At 61.9% G+C, this 15,935-nt stretch overlaps 1 protein-coding gene across 1 annotated transcript in view; it reads left to right on the top strand.

The window, feature by feature from the left end:
- Positions 1-15,006, top strand: part of PDXK (pyridoxal kinase) — a 31,361-nt gene extending 16,355 nt beyond the window's left edge. Inside the window, exons 3-11 of the mRNA XM_078452711.2 lie at positions 250-354; positions 1,689-1,772; positions 2,786-2,832; positions 3,551-3,636; positions 4,213-4,258; positions 6,855-6,966; positions 7,915-8,051; positions 9,584-9,650; positions 9,935-15,006. Coding sequence (XP_078308837.1) covers positions 250-354; positions 1,689-1,772; positions 2,786-2,832; positions 3,551-3,636; positions 4,213-4,258; positions 6,855-6,966; positions 7,915-8,051; positions 9,584-9,650; positions 9,935-10,047 — 797 coding nt within the window. The 3' untranslated portion in view covers positions 10,048-15,006. The remainder of the gene's footprint in view (positions 1-249; positions 355-1,688; positions 1,773-2,785; positions 2,833-3,550; positions 3,637-4,212; positions 4,259-6,854; positions 6,967-7,914; positions 8,052-9,583; positions 9,651-9,934) is intronic.
- Positions 15,007-15,935: the final 929 nt, after the last annotated feature.

Here is a 15,935-nt window from a genome sequence, read left to right as displayed (position 1 = left end):
TCGCTGCGTTGGGTTGACTCCGGAGGGGCTGGCAGCGGGAGGGGGCCTGGAGCCGGGCAGCACGAGAGCCGGCGGTGTTTGCGGGGGGGCTTTGAGGTGCACGGTGTCCAGGGGACCCACCAAAGCACGGCACCATCGAGGGCCGGTGAGCGAGTGAGTGTCTGGGCCGCGGCCGGCCGTCGGGGAAGGCCGTGTTTCACGCGTGTGCCCTGGTGTCGAGGCCCCGACTGTCCTGCTCTCCCCCCCCAGGCTACCCACACTGGAAAGGTCAAGTGCTGAACTCCAATGAACTCCAGGAGCTGTACGAAGGCCTGAAGCTGAACAGCGTGAATAAATATGACTATGTGCTCACGGGTAAGTGTCCGAGGGAGCTGGGTGCTGGACCCGTGGGCCTCGATCCGGTGGGGCTTGGGCTTGGGGAGGGACCCCCCCGCCCCCCCGCCCCCGGGCTCCACCCCGGCCCCTGCCTCCTTCGAGGACAGATAGGCTGTGCCGCCGAGAACTTGGTGGTGCCCTGATGACGGCCGTGCCCCAGTCGCGTGGCCTTGGATGCCCGGGGCCCATGGTGCTGTCTCAGATGAGCCGTATTGGAGTTCTGGGACCCGTGTAGGGCCGGAGGATACGCGGGGGGTTGGCAGCGAAAACACCCAGGTAAGCAACTTGCTGCCACTTGGCGCGTTGGTTCGCGAGTCACCTTAACGTTAAAAATATGTATTTGCATTTATGTACGTAGTTAGAAGTGAATGTACTTATTATTGAAAACGGAAAAGAGGCGTCCGGGTGGCTCATTCGGTTGAGCATCTGACTTCGACTCAGGTGGTGATCTCACGGTCTGTGAGTTCGAGCCCCGCGTCGGGCTCTGTGCTGACGGCTCGGAGCCTGGAGCCTGCTTCGGATTCTGTGTCTCCCTCTCTCCCTGCCCCTCGCCCGCCCACACTATGTCTTTCTCAAAAATAAACATTAAAAACGATTTTTCTAAATAAAATGGAAAAGACAAAAGAAAATATTCTTTGTACACCTATCACTCATGGCTTTTTCCCTTCGTTTAAAACTTGATGGGGCGCCTGGGTGGCTCAGTCAGTTGAGCATCTGACTCTTGATTTCGGCTCAGGTCATGATCTCATGTTTGTGGGATTGAGACCCCACATCGGGCTCCATACTGAGTGTGGGATTCTCTCTGTCTCTCTCTCTGCCCCACTCGTGTGTGCGTGTGCACTCTTTCTCAAAAAAAAAAAAAAAGATTCTAAAAAAAAATAAAACTTGACTTTACTTTTGGGAAATGCATAGTGTCCCCTCAGGGACTATAGATATTGAGGACACTTTGTCTTAACCCTGGTCACAGGATCTGAGAACTTCCTGCCCTTCTCAAGAGCAGAATGGGGGTTTTTTCGTTTGTTTTTTAAGTTTATTTATTTTGAGAGAGAGCGTGCGCTTGCTTGTGAGCAAGGGAGGGGCAGAGAGAGAATCGATCGCAAGCAGGCTCTCTGCTCCGTGCGGAGCCTCACGTGGGGCTGGATCCCACGACGGCGAGGTCACGACCTGAGCTGAGATCAGGAGTCGGACACTCAGCCGACCGAGCCCCCCGGGCGCCCCTGCAGCAGGTGGTTTTGGTGGCGCTTTTTCTCCTTGGGCCGCGGCCAGGATGGGAGCCTTCTGATGAGGGTGGCCCGTGCGTCCCCCCCCCACAGGCTACACGAGAGACAAGTCCTTCCTGGCCTCGGTGGTGGACATCGTGCGGGAGCTGAAGCGGCAGAACTCGGGGCTCGTGTACGGTAGGTGCCGGGCTCTCCCGCGTGCACGCTGGGGCGCCACCTTGTCCGGTGGGGTTGACCCGGGGAGCGGGGGCTCGACCTCCTTCCTCCCGGACGCCCCTCCTTCATGTCCCGCCTCTCCCGGTCCGAAAGCTCTGAGCTCTGGGAAGGGTTCAGAACGTCCTCACAGTGACCCTGGCAGAGAAGCGGGTTATATACGTGCTGTCATCCGTGTCCACGTGTGCCCGTGTGTGCAGTGTGTGTGGGGGGGGGGCTGGGTGGCCACACTTGACCCCTGAGAGGATGGGGTGGATGTGCAGTCGTGGGTGGCGCCTGGCCAGTGAGGGGTGGGGGTGGGGTGATGGTGGACACCCAGCTGGGACAGAGCTGAGGCGCACACCGGGCCTGTCCGTCCCACCCCCCGGGGCTGCAGCGCCAGCCCTGAGCGTGTCCCACACAGAGGCCTCTCCGGGCAAGACACACGTGGGACGCTTCGGTTACTCTTTCCCCTCTGGGACTCACACGTGCACATTCAGGCCTCTGCGGGGTCCGACCGCGTGTGACACTTCTTCCTTCCTGGCGGGAACCCCAGTGTCCTGACGTGTGGGTCCCCCCGTCGCGAACGGTAGCTGGGTTCGGGGGCCCCTGCCGTATCGGTGCGTCCTTGCTGCCTCAGCCGCGCAGACTCGGGGGCCTTCCCTGAGGCGTGGGCCTCCCAGGTGTCCGCGCCGGTCCCCACCCTCAGCCGGCCTCACGGCAGGTCCCACACGGCATGTGGACCGTCGCGGGAAGGGAACGTGCTTGTGTGGGGGCCGGAGGGAAAGGGGATGCTGTTCTGTGCCACACTCTCGAGAAAGGCGCAAACAAACGATTGTCAGAAATCGATCAGAGTAGTTGGCCTCGGACCACAAACGTGGAATCCAGGAAACGAGGATCAGCCGCACACGCGAAATTCAACAACAGAAACAAATGTTAAGCGTCCTCCTCTCGGGAGCCTCACCCTGTGCTAACAGATGCCCTTTCTGCCTCCGCAGTGTGCGACCCCGTGATGGGCGACAAATGGAACGGCGAAGGCTCCATGGTTAGTGATTTCAGGCACGTTAATCCAAGTGTACACGTCTCGCCGGGCGAGACACCGTTCTGGGGGTGCACATCATCCTTGCCGGGAAGCAGGGTCGGCAGACGAGGTTTTCTGTAAAGGGCCAGGGAGTAGACGTTTGGGGCCATACGTTCCTGGTTCAGGCTCCTGGTGGAGCCTGCGACTCTCAATCTCAGGGTTGTGTGTTCGAGCCCCACGCCGGGTGCAGAGATGACTTAAAAATAAAATCTCAAGAAAAAAAGTAGTCACAGTTTGCAGACAGACAGACACGGCTGTTTCCTGATAAAATCCTACACATGGACCCTGAAATTTGAATTTCCTGTAGTTTCTGTGTGTCACAAATGTTCCTTCTTTCCCGTTTCCCCCTTAGCCGTGTCTTAGCAGACGGGCCGTAGCTTACCGCCCCTGACTAGTGTAGGGCGGGGTGCCGTCAGTCCGCTGGTAGGAGTCACCCCGTGGCCAGCAGGGGAGCTTGGTGTGTGGGGCACGGAGGGCGCTGGCCCTGGCCCTACCCCAGGACCCCGGGGCCTTTGGGTGAGCGCGTGCCGGCCTGGCCGCAGGGCACCGGCGTCTCGTACCCGCGGTGGGGCTCACGGCAGGGCTCTGGGTCTCCAGCCTGGACCGCGGGGCTCTCAGCAAACGCTCCCTGGCCTCATTTCCTCCGCTGTACGCGTCAGCCTGTGTCCCTGTCGCCCTCTAGTACGTTCCGGAGGACCTCCTTCCAGTTTACAAAGAGAAGGTTGTGCCGGTAGCAGACATCATAACCCCCAACCAGTTCGAGGCTGAGTAAGTAACTTGCAGCCACGGAAGCTTTCAGATCTCCCCATGGGGAGGGCTGTTCCGGAGCCGGTCAGGCCACTGAGGTCCTCCTCCCGAAGTCCTGCCTCAGGGGGTGGGGGGCAGGCCATTCTGAGTGGGGGGCCAACCCGGTGGCCTGGCCTGATGACGGTGGGGGTGGTTATTTTCACCCTGACTTCCTGTGGTCATGCTGACCCCCAGCCGTTTTCCCGAGCAGCACAAACCTTTGGGGACAGAAAGGGGAGGGGCTGAGGGCATACGTGGGTGACACCGGCCATGGGATGGGGATCCCACGCCACCTGACGCAGGCGGCCATCTGGAGCTCCAAAACCCACGTGGATGTCGGTCACCCTCACTGGCCACTAAGTGGGGCTGTGTGCTGCTGTCCCTTGCTGCTATTAAATGTTACCCCTGACTGGTCCTTGGGGGCATCACGGGGCCAGCAGACACTGAGTTAGTTCCTGTGGGGATGGGAGGGGGTCACCGGACCCACCGGAGCTTTGGGGATGTTTCCAGCAGGACCCAGAGAAGCAAGGTCTCACCCGCACTTCATCTGTCTTCCAGGTTACTGAGCGGCAGAAAGATCCACAGTCAAGAAGAAGCGTTAGCGGTAAGGAGACCTTCCGAGGCCTGGCGCGGGACAGGTGCACCGCTCGTGGTGGGGAGGGGACAGCCACATGCCCTCGGGGAGGGGAGATGGGCACCCCAGGTGGTCAGCACCCCGGCTCCCAGCCAGCCGCCCGGTGGGGCCTGAGGGACGTGTTGTAGATTCTGTCTTAGCCACTGGGTCGGGCAGCTGCAGCTACAGTGCTTGTCTGGGTCCGCTTAACCCCCCGCCTGCTCTGCGCACAGCGGCTGTCCCCGTGGGAGCTTCCCGAGGCGTCCGTGACAAAGTGCCACAGACCGGGTGGCTGACAACAACACAAGTGCGTTCCGTCCGGTTCTGGGGGCCGGAAGGCCAAGATCGGGGTGTCGGTGGGACTGTCTTCGGCCCAAAACCTGCAGGGAGGCACCCATTGCTTGCCAGCCTCCCAGCTTCTGGCAGCCACTGGCCATCCTTGGCGCCCCTGGGTTTGTAGACCCGTCACCAGCCTTTGCCTGTGTCTTCAAGGGGCCCCCGCGGTGTGTGTCTGTGTCCTCGTCTTTCTTGCTAAGGGCGCCAGGCAGATAGGACCCAGGCGCACGCTAGTGACCTCGTCTCGGCTCGAATCTGCACGGACCGTGTTTCCTTACGAGGAAATCAGAAACGCTCGGAGGTTCTGGGCTTAGGGTTCCAGCGTCCGTCTCGGGGGGACACAGTTCAGCCCGTGGCCGTCACGGCATTTAGTGAGCGCTTGCTGTGTGCCAGGTACCATGAATCCAGCTTGCCGGGTGCGGCTCTCCCGCGCACCCGTGACCTGTGTGTCTGCGGAGAGGCAGGGGCCGGCCTCCACGGGCAGCAGGGGCCAGCCCTCCAGACACGCTCGCCACCACCCCAGCCCATGCAGGTCAGAGAAGCAGGGATCAGAAACCGCCCGTCAGGTCCGTCCGACACCAGTGAGAGGGAGCGTGCGTGTGCCCGTATGTGGGGTGCTGTGCGTGTCTGGGCACACGTGTGCAAACGCCTGTGTGCGTGCATGCGTGCATGAAGAGATTTATGGCCAGGAGCTGGCTCACACCTTTGGGGGTTGGCTGGGCACGTCTGGAAGCCACAGGGCCCGCTGACGGGAGGGGCGGCCGGAAGTGAGGTAGGCAAGGTTTCCTCTCCAAAGCTCTTCGACTTTCCCCTGTCGAACTTGTTGCCTGCCTGTCGTTTAACCTCTCACGTGGAGTCCTGGGCCACGTGTCCCAGCAGCAGACCCGGGTCCCGCACACCAGGGCCCTCGCCCCGTCATGGCGGGGCCTCATCAGGCGCGCACGCTCTCTCCGTCATCCAGGAGACAAATCCGAGCGCCAGGTCTAGACCTGGCCACACCCGGGCCCGAGGGGCTGTGGGGCCTCTGTTTCCCCAATGTGCAGAGGGCTCACTGTGGCAAGGGGAGACGGGTGCCCTCCTCTCTGCTCTGAGGGTCTCGCTCTGAGCTGGCACAGTACCCGGGGGCCTCAGAGTCAGGTGACACCGGGACAGGAGAGCAGGTGGTCTGGGGTCACAGGTGACCCTCCTCTGCTGTGCGCCCGTGTGCTCTGAGGACTGCAGGGCATTGCCGGTGTGTGCCTGTGTGGTGCCCCGTGCGGGGGGGGGGGGCCGGGTAGGAGACACGCTCCACGCGTGTGGCAGGGACACGTTTCCCGCAGCCTGCCCCAGACTCTGGAGCGGAGGGTGCCTGCCGGCACGGTCACCAGCCCAGCCCTGAGGCCCTTGTACAAGGAGGGAAGGAAAAGCCACTTGCAGAAAGCTTGTTCCTCGTCACATGACCCCCTGGCCTGTCTTCTCCCCAGCCCGCAGGCCCCAGGCTGACGAGGGGGGGATGTAGCCACGTGCTGGGACTTGGGAGGCTTCTCCTGGGCCGGGGAGCCTGACTCGGGATCCACACTGGGCCAAGATCAGACGCTCTGAACGCCTACGCACGCTTCGGGGTCCATACGAGAGCCTTCCCAGCTTCCCACAGTGAGCCGTGAGGGGCGGGAGGCCCGAGGGGCTTAGCTGGCGTTGCCCCCATGGAGGCGAGAGGAGCACCCCTCTCCGGTGTAGCTGGTGCTCTCCCGAGCCCCCCGTTTGCCCAGCGGGTATTTGGTCCCAGCGTGTGTGTCGTGGGAGGCCAGGGAGCCTCCAACCGCCAGCGTGTTGCTGGGCACACAGCGGGAGAGCTTCGTTGAATGAACAAGAGAGGGAACAAGTGGCTTCCCAGAGTGGACAGGACGTGACAGCCTGATGGTGGGCCTGGTTTTGCCGCCCTGGAGCCAGATGAGAAAGGACAGCTAGTCTGGGGCCTGCTTGACGCCCTCCTCTGGAATGTGGGCACAGGAAGAGTGTGGGGCCCGGCAGGTGTGCTCGTGGGAGGGAATCGGGGTGGTGGCCCAAAGCTGCCACTCGGCACGCCCGGGCTGGCGGGGGGCAGGCGGGACCCGGGCGCCATTCCTCGTGTTCTCGGCCTCTGGTGTCCACTCCGTCAAGTCAGACCCCGTAGAAGGGCGTCCTCCTGCCGGTCGGACCCGGCTGCTCGGGCTGCTGGGAGCCCTGGCGCAGGGGGCCGCGGCGTGGCTGACGCAGTCCTGTGCTCCGGCAGGTGATGGACGTGCTGCACGCCATGGGCCCCGACACGGTGGTCATCACCAGCTCTGACCTGCCCTCCCCGAGGGGCAGCGACTACCTGATCGCGCTGGGGAGCCAGAGGATCCGTAAGTCCCGCGACCCTGGCTCCCTCCTGCCTCTTCGCCGCGGGTTCCTGGAGGCCTCCCTGGCTTGAGGCTCCGTAGGGAAGAGAATTCGGGCCTCGCTCAGCAGGCGGTCGGTGTCCTGAACTCCCGTCACCCCCTAAACACACTGAGAACAAAAACCGAGAGAGGGTTCTGTGAGTCGAGGTGTGGGAGGCCTCCCCGCGGTCACCGAGTGGCAAGCTCTCCATACCCATGACGTGCCGTCGGCTCGAGGAGAGCGTCTGTCGTACAGGCTCGGGTCACGTGGATGGCCCGGCTATGGCCCGGGGCTTGGGGAACCAGGCGTCCACACCGTCCCCTCCCACAGAGCCGGGGGTGCCTGTGCGGCCTCACCTGTCGACTGTCGGTTCACGTAAATACCGCCTGGGTTGGTGTTTTCTGCGGGGTGCTGAAATGACACAGGAGGCTGGGGTCACACCCGCTGCCCCAGAGAGCACGGAGCTCTCTCACCACTCCCTCTGTGTCTTCGGGAGAGCATGCCCCTGTGCACACCCATGCACACACCTACTTGCACACCTACATACCCTCGTACGTGCATACCCATGTGCCCCTGTGCACACCCGTGCACACCCGTGCAGCCCCGCACATGCCCCTGTGCGCTCCCATACCATTTCATTAAGCTCACGGCCCCCATGGCTGTCGGTGCCCTTGTTACTGGGCCGGACCGGGGCTCCCTCCGCACCCGGTCACACGTGCTGGTCCCTCACGCCCAGCTGTGCGGTTCTTCTCCCCCCGGGCCATCCTGCTAGGGGTTCTGGCGTCTACTCCCTCCCTTGTGACAGGCGACACCAGCCCTCCCTGCCACCATGCGGGGGAGGAGCAGGGAGGAGGGCAGGCCGGTTCCCAGACGAGGGGCTCGTTCTCTGCTGGCCCGGGGTCTCGGGGCCCATCGGCTGTGCTCTCCTCCAGGGAACCCCGATGGCTCTGTGGTGACGGAACGCATCCGGATGGAGATGTACAAGGTCGACGCGGTCTTCGTGGGCACCGGGGACCTCTTTGCCGCCATGCTCCTGGCATGGACGCACAAGCACCCCAACAATCTCAAGGTCAGCAGGACGCGCCCCCCTCCCTGCCCCCATCGGGGACCATCTGGGTTCTGCGGGGGCTCAAACAGGCCACCCGTATACCACATGCTGGAGTCGGCCTGTCGGGCCGCGGAGCAGGTGTGAGCCCCGGGAAGGCAGAGCCTGGGAGGGGTTACCGCAGCCTCGGTAGGTCCGGAACTAGGAACGTCTCCCAGAGAGCAGCCCGGTGAAAGTTGGTCCTAAGACGTCATCACCCTGGTGAGTCGAGAGACTCAGAGGCTGGGAGCCCCCTCGGGGGCGTGAGGGACGGGGCTCCGAAGTCAGACTTGCAGAGAGGCTCAGCTCTTGTCAGACACTGTCTGCGCGTCTGTCCGTCCCTCCCCCATCCCTTGCTTTGTGTGTAAACGTCCACAGGTGCGTTTGTACGGAGATAAAGCCATTGTGTGCGGGCTCTGCTGGGCGAGCGGATCCCTTGCTACCGGTTCTGCCGATGGGGGCGTGGGGTGGCAGGGGCCCACGTGCCCCCGTGGTTAAGCTCAGGAGTGATGGCTGCATTCTGCACGGCGTGCGGGAAAATTCCTTCGTGACGTCAGATCGTGCCGTGGCCTCCTTCAACATTGTTGGAACCACGCAAGTGGACAGCTGTGCATGAGGCTGTCCCCGGCCCCTCTGTTATTTCCTTCTCCACTTACTCGGTGGCCGTCAGGGCCTGCCTGCCGTCTCTAGAACGTGCAGGGTGGTTAGAGAGGAACCACGCCCCCGTCTGTGCTGGGTCCACCGAGGGAAGGAGGAGCCCCAGGTCGGGATCTGGAAGTGGATGCCCTAAAGCTGCCTCTACCCGCTGCAGGCTGGCACGCCCCTCCCATCCCATCAGTTAGCTTGTCTGTGAGACGCAGGGCTGGACCGAAGCCCTGCCCCTCTTGCCTGCCCCCCCCACCCAGGGACCAGGGGGAGCACAGACCTGCTGTGTCCTTGCCTGCCCCCCCCCCCGCCCCCCAGGGACCAGGGGGAGCACAGACCTGCTGTTGCCGTTGGCAGCCATGGGATCTTCATCTGGTACAGGGCACCTTGGCCATCTGGTGCGCAGTGGAGACCTTGCTGCTGGGCCACCTGAGGCCAAACCGGGTTCGGCACATCCCCGGGTCGGGCGGGAGGGGGTTCCGCTCGCTTCCCCGGCTCCTGCTAAGCCCCGGGTCTTTGACTTTGAGGTGCCAGTAAGCAGTGACCTTGGCCAACTTTGGGGTAGGAGTCATTTTTGATGAAGACTCTTTATAACTAATTCCTTCCAGAAACACCTATTAAGCTACTGCACGGCACACAGTACCGACGAGTGCTAGAGCCCAGCCCTCCCCTAGAGGGCACGGTCTGGAGGAAGGTGGTTAGTTTTAGTACGCAGGCATCTGCTCAGCCCTCCAGGGAAGGTTGGTGGGGAGCATGTGACGGTAAAGCCAGTGCCCTGCTGTCTCGGGGCGGAGGCAGGGTCTGGGTGAACGGAGAATCCCATCCGGGCCCCGGGCAGCACAGACCACGTGTGTGCGTCTCCCGCCCTGCAGGTGGCCTGTGAGAAGACCTTGTCGGCCATGCATCACGTTCTGCAGCGGACCATCGCATGTGCAAAAGGTACCTCCTGGCTGGGCCCCCGAGCCCACCAGCGGAGGGGGCAGGGGGACTGCACTGAGAGCAGAGCGGGGAGGAGACGGCAATGAGAGCGGAGGGGGGAGGCAGGAGGGAGGGAGCCGACAGCGGGGTCCCGAGGCTCCCTCCGCCTCTGCTAGCCTGCGGAGCTCGTGCCCCACACGGGAGCCCCAGAGGGGACACGGACCGTCAGGGCTCAGGCGAGGGAAGGGGGCACGAAACTGGAGTGCCTTCTGGTCTGTCCCTGTCACCCACGCTTTGTCTTGCAGCCCAGGCAGGGGGAGGACTGAAGCCCAGCCCGGCACAGCTGGAGCTGAGGATGGTCCAGAGCAAGAAGGACATCGAGAACCCGGAGATCGTGGTCCAGGCCGCGGTGCTGTGAGGGCCCGCGTGCCACCTCCTAACGCACAGCGTGTCGGTGTCTCCATCGTCGTCCCTGTGAAAATGTAGCATCTGCCTTAGAGCCGTGACCGAAACTTGATATTTTTTTCTTTCGTGAGTGTCCAGCCTCAACCGGTCTTAATTGTGAAAACGTGCTGGTCCTGCTTTTTAAAAGTCACAAAGCGATCACAGAAATCTGTAATTCTGGGAACCCAGCTCCCTGTCCCCCAGGGCTCCTGGGCCTCCCGGGAACCCCGCTCCCGTGGGCCCCCCGGCGGCGTCCCATCCCTGGCGGGCGAGGGCCGGGGAAAGTCCTGGAGTCTGTGCGTCCCTGAGAAAGAGTTGGGTTTTAACCATCCGCGTCTGGGCGAATCCTGCCAAATGCCTCTGTTGTCGTTGTGACCCGCCCCCCTTTGTTCCTGCTTGAGAAGTCTCGTTTGTGGCCTAGCTGTGGGGTAGGTCGCCGGGGACTGCGTCACTGCGGGAATAGGTCGAGACCAGCTGGCCCGGACGCGCACGGGGGATGAGGAAGGGCTCCCGAGGCTGGAACAGCCCGTGGCGAGACTGGCCCGTTGTGTTCCTGCCGGAAACCTCACCTGGTCTGTGGCACGCCGGGTTACGTCTGCGCGCTTGCCACCCTTGGCTGGCGACAGATGCCTCGTGCCACGTGGTTGTGCAGAGACGGGTAGAGGGCCGTGGATACCATTGGCATATTTAAATCCCCACGAGCCAGTCACCCTGTGCGCTCGCCCCTGCCCGCTCAGTCCTGCCTTCCATGCCACCGGAAGCCGGGGTGCACGAGGCCCCCTGAAAGGCAGCCGCAGCTTGAGCCCCTTCTCCGAGGAGAGGGTGTTGGCAGATCGGGGGAGGGGCCGGGGCAGAGCGCCGGGCTCGCAGCTCTCAGACGCCTCGGGCTGCGACACCAGGCCGGGCGTCTACTGCCCGGGGCACCCCCAGGCGTGGCTGCAAGCGAGGGTGCCCCTCTCCGCGCCGCCCTGGGGAGAGCAGAGGTCCGCCTCCCCCAGGAGCCTGCGGCTGGGAGGGGACAGAGCCTGCAGAGTGGGGGGGGCCCCTCCCCGTCCCACAGGCGGGTCCTCTCCTGTAGCCCACGCTCTCCTCTGCAGCAGGGCCAGTGTCCCCAGGATCCACTGCCACCTCCTGGGCAGGGCGGTGTTCAGTCTGTTGCAAACTCCCTGAAACAAAGAAATACCAGCGTCCGTGCCGTTCCGCCCGCTCTTCTTTCTTCCCAGTCTGTCCACGTCCTGAGTGTCCGCTCTCGTGCGTTAGCACCGGGCAGCCCGTGCACGGGCCATGGTATCTCTCTGCGACGAGATGGTGGAAAACCCTCCGTGAGGATACCGTGTGGGGCGTAGGGGCTTACTCTGTGTGTACCATGGCCTTGGGAACACGGCAGACGCTGACCCTCTGTTCTTTAAGTTTTATTTCAGGGGCTCAGGCTTCGTGTTACACTTGATGCTTTTACTTCCCCCAACTGTACATAGAACGATAGTTATTCCGCCCCTAAACTTCCCGTGAAACTGTGAGCTTTCTGGCTGGATCTCGGACGTTCTCATCTCAAGTTCCTCCGACCGAGAAGCCCCGACCGCTGGGAGTGGTGGGGTCTTGAGCCCTCTGCCCCCAGCAGCGGGACCCCGGCATCCCAAGAGCCCCTGCAGGGCGCGGGGCTCCCGCAGGAACCGCAGCAGCTTCTCCCGGCGAGCTGCGCTGGCCACGCGCTGCTGCCGAGCCCACTGCTATCCTGGGCGTGGTCCTGCGTAGACACGCGGGCCCTGGCTGGTCTGTGCTTAGAATTTCCCACCCAGAGGTCAGCCGTGGTCACTAGCAGCGGTTTTTTCTTCCTTTCTTTTTTTTTTTCCCATAGGTTGGGTCCAAATTAGAGTAAATCTTTGTTTTTACTTTCCATAGTTCAGTAACATGCAGAGTAATAATTATATATTTTAAAATGAGAAGTGTATCAGTCCTAAGTCGCCTGCTTATTACCAGAGGACAGATTTCAATATGGTTTTTCAAAGCTTCTGTAGGCCTTAAAGATGAATTACAAACTACTCTTTTTTTAAAACCGTTTTCAGATCATTGCCAAGTCTTGCTAAGGTCATCGTGGTAATCTGCGTTATTCTTTAATGTACGTCAGCGATGGTAAAAATGACGCTTTGTTGTGCTGTTCTTGACCTTGTCGGAACCAATTTTGTAAATGTCGTCTAACCTTACGATGGACTGAGCCTGGTTTGGCGTGCTTTTCGTGTTCAGAACGGAGGCAGGGCGCCCCGCCAGCAACGTGATGCCTGAGTCCCCGTGTCGATGCAGAATCCCCCTCGTCCCCACCGTCATCGTCCAGGAAAGTAATGCTGTGTGGTGGAGCCCCCGAAGGGTGAACCTTTGCCTCCGGGGAGCAGGCAGGTGGGGCAGGGCCAGGCGGGCGGGGCCCTGGCCTCACTGGGTGTCCCGAGGCCACCCCTGACTGCCATTCCCTCCTTGCTGGACCTCACGTTCACTGCTAGTTGAAACGTACGGTAAAGGAGGTGACAGCGTTCTAGCTGTTGGACCTGCGCTGTGAGCACGCCCCCTCCTTTATCCCTCCTGCCCTTCGATGGGACCACCTGCCCCAGGGCGTCGGGGCTGCGTCTGCCTGAATCACAGGCACCTGTGAGCACTCTGGATTCCGGCACCAGGATAACCAGAATCTCTGTCTTCCTTCTCTGCCCCCCAGCAGGTGGCTGGGGTCTCCGTGCACATGTCCCCATGGGACAGGGTTTCTGTAGGAACCCCCCACCCTAGCACCTGCCTGGGCCGGAAGGCGGGGAAGGAAGTCTGAGTGGGCAGAGGGGCGACTGTGCAGGCCAGGATGCTGTGAGTGGGGTCCTGGCTGTCTGAGTCTCATGGGAGCCGCGGGGCCCCCAGACGCCACTCTGCCCCCAGAGGGGCGTGGCCACCAAGCCCCCCCCCATGTTCGTTCCACACCAGCTCCTGCCGACCGGCTGCAGGTGATTTCTCTCATCCCGTCACTCCGTGAACTGTTTACATTAGGACTTCCTTCAGAGCCGGGTCCCGTGTGCTCAGAGGGAACACGTTAGATGCCTGCACTGGGTGGGCACTCAGAAGGACCCCCATCCCTGGGAGGGCAGCTCTGGGAGCCCAGGAGACCTCCCACTTCATTTCTGCCCCGAGGGTGCTGGTCAGGCTGGACCCTCAAAGCACAGTGACCCAACTGCACACATGTGGCCAGGGAGCTGGTGTTGCGTGTGTGTGTGTGTGTGTGTGTGTGTGTGTGCGCGCTGCAGTTGCTTTGTGGCAGGGGCGGTCGGGTGGTCAGGGGGCCTTTGAGGGTGAAAAGTGTCAAGAACCTTGAGTGCTTGTTTATAGAGCCCCCTCCACCCCCCCTCACCCCCCCCCCCCCCCCCCCCCGTTGCAGAATCCAGCCCTGTACTTCCACCCTCTGCCGGCAGGGGGCGGGGCAGACCCCAGCCCGGAGCTTGCACTCGTCGCCACCCTGTGGCGTAGTGCACGGGGCTCTAGTGCTAGTGACACAGGCACTGGGCCTCGGGGTCTGTGTCCCAGGCTGGCCTCAGTGCTGCCCCATGGTGGCCAGGTTCCTAAAATCCCGGGCTTCCGGTGCATGAGTCTCCCCGTGGACTTCTGCAGGTGATTCTCGGTGCAGGACGTTTCCTGTCTTACTGAGGGGAGACTCTGACCAAAGCACAGGGTCTTACAAACCACATTCCTGCCTGTCTTAAGAGGTCGTGCTCACAGACACCACCCACCACATGTTCCTTTGCTTAAGACGGAGTTTAACGAGTTAACTTTAGTTCTGACTTCGAGAATATTTCCAAGCTTTGTATGAATGGAAAGTTCTTCCTAGAATTTTCTCCTTAAATTCTGGCAGAGTAAACAGCTGTTCTAGAAGCTTTCCCGCTGTCCCAGCAGAGCCGAGCCCTGTGCTCGGGGCAGGCCACTTGGTTCGGTCGCTGAACCCTGGCAGCAGATGAGCCCTGGGTGGGGCAGCCCCCACACCACGGTGGGCAAGTTTCCACCTTCTGCCTCCGGAAGCCCATTCTGGTGGGAAGAGACCTCCTGAAGCCCCTGACCACTCCCTGTCCCGGCCGTCCCTCGTTGCCCTGCAGGTGTCCTGGGGAGCCGGATGGCGAGGGTGCAGCAGAATGGGGCTGACGGTGAGGAGGGCCTAGCACCCTCCGTCTGCTCCGCGGAGCCCGGCGGTCTGGGGAGGGAGCGGGGCGCACCCCACCCCACACCGTTCCGAGCTGTGGGACAGGGCCTCTGGCTTCAGAGAGCCACTACATTTCGTTTCTCGTGCAGGACTCGGCTCCCAGCATGAGGGGGTGAGGGTGGCGGGGCGGGGGAGAGGGGCAGAAAGGGAGAATTGGCGGGCTTGGCAGCGGCCTTCAGAACATCCCAGAGAGCACAGGTGGGGAGCGAAAGGTGCCTGGGTGCACCCCGCAAAGCGTGTGGGCCTGTTGTCCTGACGGGTAGCACAGATGTTCCTGTTTGGGGAACTGAAAGTGAATTCCTAACGTACAACGTGTAGGCTCCAAGGTGAAGAGCGTGTGGATGGTGTTTTGAGTGCTTTCGGCTTTATAGCTGCATACTTTCTGATGTTGAATTTTAGTTGGGATTCCAGCCAATGACCGCACGACTGGGCGGACAGGAGGGTTGAGGTGCTGACTCAGAGCCCAGCGGGGGCTGGCCTGGGCCTTCCTGGAAGTTAACTCAGACTGTGGAGGCTGTGTGACCCCCTCGGGTCGGAGCACGTTGCCCCTGGGGCCCGGCTGCGGGGGAGGGCCAGGGGGTGGTTTCTCCAGTGCTGGGGTCTCCAGCCCTCCGTCCTGTGCACGTGTTTGTAAAGTCCCTGTCAGCGCTGTAGAGGCCGTGTCTGTGTGCTGGTCCTACTGACTTATGATTACCCGTAAATAAATCTTTTTCTGGCCATGGTGTTGAAGTGCAATGATTCCTCCCGCCTCAGGAACCCCCCGTTAATTATCCCCTGGTACCCGAAGCCCCTGCCACCAGCCAGCCAGCCAGCCCAGCATGGGAGCTGAGGCCGTAAACACGTATGTCTTAAGGGAAAGAGCTTGCCCAACCCACCCACGGTGGCCCAGGTCCCCTTGTCCCACCCACTCTGTTCTGTGCCCTGGGGGCTGGCCTCTAAGCTCCTCCTGTGGGCAGGGATCCCAGGAGGGTGGGTTCCCTTTCTCAGGCCCCGCCCCCAGCCCCGCTAGAGTCCAAGGACCAGCCTCATCCCTGATGGATGTCACTGCTCCTGGGTCTCAATCCCTTCACACCTGGGTGGTGACAGCCGGTCCTACAGGCCGGGCAGGTACTGTGTTCCCACAGTGATTCACCCACACTGTGATTCACCCACACCTTTGTGAGTAGCTCCCCAGGCAGTCTCCAGAATGCCAGGCCCCTTGCCCTGGAAGGAAAAGCAGGAGAAGGGTGGGAGAGGGATCTGCTTCATGTCTGGAACACCTTGAACTCCGCCTCTCCACCCCCCTGCTGACTCCTGTGCCCCTTAGCTGGCCCGCAAGGCCCTCCTGGTGGACGACCCTTTGGGGCTGCTGTGGCACACTTCCACAAATGCAGTGGCTTAAAGCGACTCTGGAGATCAGACTTGTACAAATAGGTGGGCGGGGCTGGGTCCTCTGGAAGGTTCCAGGGAGAATGTGCCCAGCCTCTTCCAGACTTTAGAGGGGCCCTCATGACTTCACAGCCGTGGTGTGGCTTCAGTCTGACCCCGACCCCTGCCTCTTCTTCTGAGGACCCCGGGATGACATTGGGGCCCCAGACAGTCCGGGATCACCTCTCCAGCTCCAGACCCTTAGCTTAATCACATCTGACAAGTCCCCTTGCCCTGTG

This window comes from Panthera onca, chromosome C2, assembly GCF_046562875.1.
Source record: "Panthera onca isolate mPanOnc1 chromosome C2, mPanOnc1 haplotype 2, whole genome shotgun sequence".
Classification (NCBI taxonomy): Eukaryota; Metazoa; Chordata; class Mammalia; order Carnivora; family Felidae; genus Panthera; species Panthera onca.
Note: the sequence above shows the minus strand (reverse complement) of the source record. Positions and strands in the feature narration are given on the sequence as shown.